The sequence below is a fragment of the Cebus imitator genome, unplaced genomic scaffold (genome assembly GCF_001604975.1).
Source record: "Cebus imitator isolate Cc_AM_T3 unplaced genomic scaffold, Cebus_imitator-1.0 Scaffold121, whole genome shotgun sequence".
Taxonomy (NCBI): Eukaryota; Metazoa; Chordata; class Mammalia; order Primates; family Cebidae; genus Cebus; species Cebus imitator.
In genome coordinates this window covers 4968681-4974357 of record NW_016107436.1, presented here as the reverse complement: position 1 = coordinate 4974357, position 5677 = coordinate 4968681, and the positions used below count along the sequence as shown (strand labels likewise).

Below are 5677 nucleotides of genomic sequence, written 5' to 3'. Positions count from 1 at the left end.
GGGCAACAAGAGCAAAATTCCATCTAAAAAAAAAAAAAAAAATCAGAACAGTGACTGTTTCAGGGTGAAAAGGGCAGCAGGGGTTTTAGATATTAAGCTTTTATGAAATGACTGGAGGAATGCAAAAAGTGACTAGATTTACTTAGAGTCCTAATGAAACAAAGATGAAATAATATACTGTCTAGGGTATTTGCTTCAAAATAATCTAGAAAGGTTATGGTTTAGATGAAGTAAGATTGGCCATGAGTCAATAATTTTAAGAGCTAGTGATGGGTAAACAGAAATTTATTACCACTATGTGATAGTTGGTTACAATGGTGACCACATTTTCATTTAAGCACATACTATGAATATGCTTAGCACATGAGGTATTACGAGATCCAAGAGAGAAACTGCAGTGTCTATATTAAATGCCTCTTGGGACTTCAGCCTGAGTACATCATGTGGAACCAAGAGCCACCCTCACTGTGCCTAATCTGAATGCCTGACCCACAAAACTGTGGGAGATAATAAAATGATTACTTTTAAGGATGAGGTTTTGAGATAGCTGTTATATAGCAATAGATAACCAAATATCATTCTCTCTTGTGTATACCTGAAGTTTTCTATAACAAGTAAAAAAAATGACACAAAAGGTCTTCAGATTACACAGGCACTTAGAACTTGTTATACCTTTTGTTAATGACAAAAAATTTGTTATGATTTGTGAAATTATGCTACCAATAAGCAACACATTTTCATTAAGCACGTACTATAAATATGTCTAGCACATGAGGTATTATAAAATCCAAGAAAGAAATTTCAGAGTCTATGTCTATACTAAATTCATAATCATTCTCAATCCAGCAAGTACAAAAGACATGTAAATGACAACTCACACATTAGTTGAAGAGAATGTTATTTGTAAAACTGTATTCTAGAATGTTAATTGCTCCTCAAACAACTTTACTGTGAAATAAACAATAAAAATTTTCTACACCACAGACATACCAAAAAAAGGCACACGGCAGTTTTACATAAAGTTTGATTAATATTATTTAACTCCTGGACCAAACCTCAGCCCTTCTGAACCACAATCTCTCACAGCAGAGCCTAGAAATCTACATTTATAAGAAGCTCCCGGCTGGGCCCAGTGGCTCTCACCTGTAATCCCAGCACTTTGGAAGGCCGAGGCAGGTGGATCACCTGAGGTCAGGAGTTCGAGACCAGCCTGCCCAAGGTGGTGAAACCGTCTCTACTAAAAATACAAAAAAATTAGCTGAGTGTGGTGATGTATGCCTGTAATCCCAGCTACTGGGGAGGCTGAGGTAGGAAAATTGCTTGAACCTGGGAGGTGGAGGTTGCAGTGAGCTGAGATTGCACCATTGCACTCCAGCCTGGGCAACAAGAGTAAAACTCCGTCTCAAAAAANAAAAAAAAAAAGAAGCTCCCAGGCGATTCTTAGGTACTAAAGTTTAAGAATCACTGGCATAAAAGGGTGTGGCAGAAACAGCTGCCTTGACTTGTTCAAGGTTCTAAGAATTACAAGACAAAAATAGGTATAGAACTCAGAAAATCCTGGTTAACGCACCACCTACCACAGCATGAGTAACTCCCAAAAATACAGCACTGTGACATGACAAAAGTACTGAAAAACATTTAAAGTTATCTGAGGCTTCATATGCAAAAAAAATCTAGTTTTGTGTAGAAAGCTAAAATCTGGTCATCATTCCTATAGAAAGAAACAGTCACTGGGAATAAATAAAGTTAGCCACAAAAAGGAAGTATTAGTAACCCCAAAAGCTCCCCAAATTAAAGGACAGTACTCTGAAATGTGATTGTATGGGTGTTGAATATGTGAGAAAAGGATGATGTAATCAGAACTAAGTGGATTTGGAGTGAAACTTAGTCAGTACTTTCAGCATTATGCAGAAGACACAATGCCCAGAATAGCTAAAGAAAGCTCATGGTCAGCTTTCCTACAGTGAATAAGCATGACTACCAACCTACCCAAGTTATACTGAATTATCCCTTAAGTAATTATTTCACAATGTGAATGAATGAATTTGTATTCTGGCTCTAGGTATTCTTGTATTAATTTGAGAAAAATAAACCAGCTTTCTGAAGATCTGATAACCTTGGTAAAATTAAATTAAATCCACTTTAAACAGTCTAACCCTTCATTTTTGTAATTAAAAGGGAAAAAAAATTTTTCCAAGTCTTACAATTACTGAAGCCATTAGTTAAAAGACTGAAGTTGTTTAGAGATGGATAGAACGCGGCTAACTAGTTGGCTCCCAAAAACTCTAACTAGTTCTTTGATTAATTGATTGTGGCCTAGAATCTGACCCTGAATATTATAAGCCCAGAAACACATTTTAATAGGACCTCACCAATAACCAGGCTCAGAGATGATGAGTCACCCTTTCTAAACTTTTAAGAGACGGAAATAAATATACTACAATTCTGTAAGAGGCCCAATTCTAAAGATGTTCCCTGGCTGGGTATGGTGGCTCATGTCTATAATTCCAGCACTTTGGGAGGCCAAGGTGGGAAGATCACTTGAGCCCAAGTGTTCAAGACCAGCCTGGGTAACATGAAGAAACCCTATCTATGTTTTTTTAATAAATAAATAAAAATAAAGATGTTCCCCTCATCCTAAGATTCCTGTTTTCTGATTATTCCATCAAACACTAGCCAGGTAGCGCTGGGAAAGGACTTTACAGATGGAATAAAGGTTACTAATCAGTTGACCTTAAAGTAGAGAGATTATCCTGGATTACCCAGATGGGCCCAATGTAATCCACATGAGGCCTTAAACATAGTTAAAGGCCTGCTGTGGTGGCTCACACCTATAATCCCAGCACTTTGGGAGGTTGAGGTGGGAGGATTGCTTGAGCCCAGGAGTTCAAGACCAGCCTGGGTAACACAGAGAGCCCCGTCTCTACAAAAAAAAAATTAAAAATTAGCCAGGCATGGTGGCTTGTGCCTATAGTCCCAGCTAGTCAGGTTGCTGAGGGAGGAGGATAGCTTAAGCCTGGGAGGTCGAGGTTACAGTGAGCTGTGATAATGCCACTGCTCTTTAGCCTGGATAATAGAGTGAGATCCTGTCTCAAAGTAGAAGAAGAAAGCAGAAGAATCACTTACAACGATTCAGAACAGGAAAGACAAGGCAATAGGAAAGGTCACAGAGATTCCGTGATTTCATCAACAATCTCAAGGACTTCCTGTGCTCCTAGCTTTGAGAATGAAGAAAGGGGCCAGGAACCAGGGAATGCAGACAGCCTGTGGAAGCGGAGAACATGCCCTGGCCAAAACAGTGGTCTCATTCCTAAAACCTTAAGGCAGTGAATTCTGACGACAACCTGAAAGAACCTAAAAGTGGATTCTCCCCCAAGGCCTCCAGGTGAGAGCCCAGGCTGGCCAACATTTTCATATCAGCCTTATGGAACCTGCAGCAAACCAGCTGAGCCTGATGATCTTCTGACCCACAGAACTGTGAGACAAATTTGTGTTGTCTTAAGACATCAAATTTTGGGTAATTTGTTACAGCATCAATAGAAAACTAATATAGATTAATCTATTATGTGAAATTTTAACCGTCAAGCCTGCCAGCATCCTTTTCTATAAGAAAAACTGCATGGAGGCCAAATGTCAGAAAACTGCAGGAGGAGATTGTTATATGCTTAATATGCTCTGATAACTAACAAAATGATCTTTTTTCTTTTGAGACGAAGTCTCACTCTGTCACCCAGGCTGGAGTGCAGTGGCACAATCTTGGCTCACTGCAATCTCTGCCTCCCGGGTTCAAGTGATTCTCTTGCCTCAGACACCCAGGTAGCTGGAACTACAGGCGCACATCACCACACCTGGCTATTTTTGTATTTTAGTAGTGACAGGGTTTCACCATATATTGGCCAGGCTGGTCTCAAACTACTGACCTCAAGTGATCCATCCAACTCAACCTCCAGAAGTGCTGGGATTACAGGCGTGAGCTACCGCACCTGGCTAACAAAACTATCTTGACAAAGGCATATATACCTGTCAAGCAGACTAGATATTCACTTTGGCCTATTAAACCACCCACTTGGAAAGACACTACGAACACTCATTCCTTCTTTAAAGGTGGCAGTATAATTAATCTATAGCCAAGTCTTATTCTGGCTTATAAACCTGTCTGCCTCATCAGTGATTTTATGTATTAACTCATTTGCTGTATTCACTTTATAACTTAACTCTGAGAGATAACAGATTTCCCCAAGGCAAGGGAACGAATTGCTCAACATTAGCACCACAGTCCGCATGAACCACATAAAAATACCATTAGCACACAGTAACAACACATTGCCTACGTTTATCAATGAGCCTAAAAGGCAGCATACCTGTTATCCACCTATCAAAAGTATTTCCTTTGAATACTTAAAATTTGAAACAAAAATCTGAGTATATAAAACTATTTTTGTGTTCAAATACCTTGATAGATCCACAAAACCCTAAAAAACTTATTGGATAATAATTACCTATTTCAGAAAAAGAGAAAAGGTAAAGATAAAGATGAAGAAAACCAATTCCCTGAAGTTCAAGAGCCCTTAAAAGAAAAAAGAAAAGCGAAACTACTTCCCAGCCTAATACTTGAAAAAAATGAACAGAAATTCCCAGCAACTTCATCATTACCATTATTTCATAAGTATGATCGCTTTGATGTTTCTTGTACTCAAACCCTCGAGTGAAACACTGCAAAGAAAGAAAAACTAAGTTAGCAAAAGCTACTTTCTTAAAAGACAGAAGGTACTTTGTGTTATTCTTCTGACAAGTTTGGGTTTTTTTAATTTTATTTTTGGAAACAGGGTCTCACTCTGTCACCCAAGCTAAAGTGTAGTGGCACCATCATAGCTCACTGCAGCCTTGAACTCCTGGGCTCAAGAGATCCTTGTATCTCAGTCTCCCAAAGTGCCGTGATTACAGGTGTGGACTACCACACCACTTCTTGACAAGTTTTTAAGGATTGATTTAATCTTGTCTGCAGCTGCAATTGAAAGGTAGAATCATGATCACAGCTTATCAGCAGTCCTCACAGAGAAAAAACAAGTCTGAAAAACAGACTTTTTCCTAAGACATCTCTTTGAGAAGAGCGTATGCCCTGGAATCACACAGCCTAAATTTGAATCCTGGCTCTGTAACTGTCTTTCAGCCATTCTAAGATAAATATTTTTTCATATTTTAAACTCTGGGCTGGGTATTATGGCTTGTGCCCGTAGTCCTAGCTACTCAGGGAAGGCTAAGGCAGGAGGATCGTTGAGCCCAGGAGTTTGAGGCTGCAGTGAGCTATGATTACACCACTGCACTCCAGCCTGAGCAGCAGAGAAACACTACATCTCTAAAAATCATTCTTTAACTTTTTTTAATGAAAAATCAAAAGTCTCTGAAGTAGGCTCATGCCTAAAATCCTTACACTCTAGGAGGCTGAGGTGGTAGGACTGCTCGAGCTCAAGAGTTCCAGACCAGCCTGGGCAAACATGGTGAGACCTTGTCTCTTCAAAGAAAAAAAAAAAAAAATTAGCTGGGCATGGTGGCACAAACATGTAGTCCCAGATACTTGGGAAGCTGAGGTGGAAGGATTGTTTGAGCCTGGGAGAAGATAGCAGTGGCACTGAGCCATGATCGTGCCACTGCACTCTAGCTTAGGCAACACAGTGAA

General features: G+C 39.5%; 1 protein-coding gene across 5 annotated transcripts in view; it reads right to left on the bottom strand.

Annotated features, from left to right (window-relative positions):
- TADA2A (transcriptional adaptor 2A) overlaps positions 1–5677 on the bottom strand; it is a 69168-nt gene that overhangs the window by 49569 nt on the left and 13922 nt on the right. For 4 of the 5 annotated variants that reach the window (XM_017539880.2, XM_037742501.1, XM_037742500.1 and 1 more), the window contains exon 3: positions 4654–4713. The exons of the other annotated variant lie outside the window; for it this stretch is intronic. In XM_017539880.2, the coding sequence (XP_017395369.1) occupies positions 4654–4713 (60 nt within the window). The remainder of the gene's footprint in view (positions 1–4653; positions 4714–5677) is intronic. 5 annotated transcript variants of the gene reach the window in all.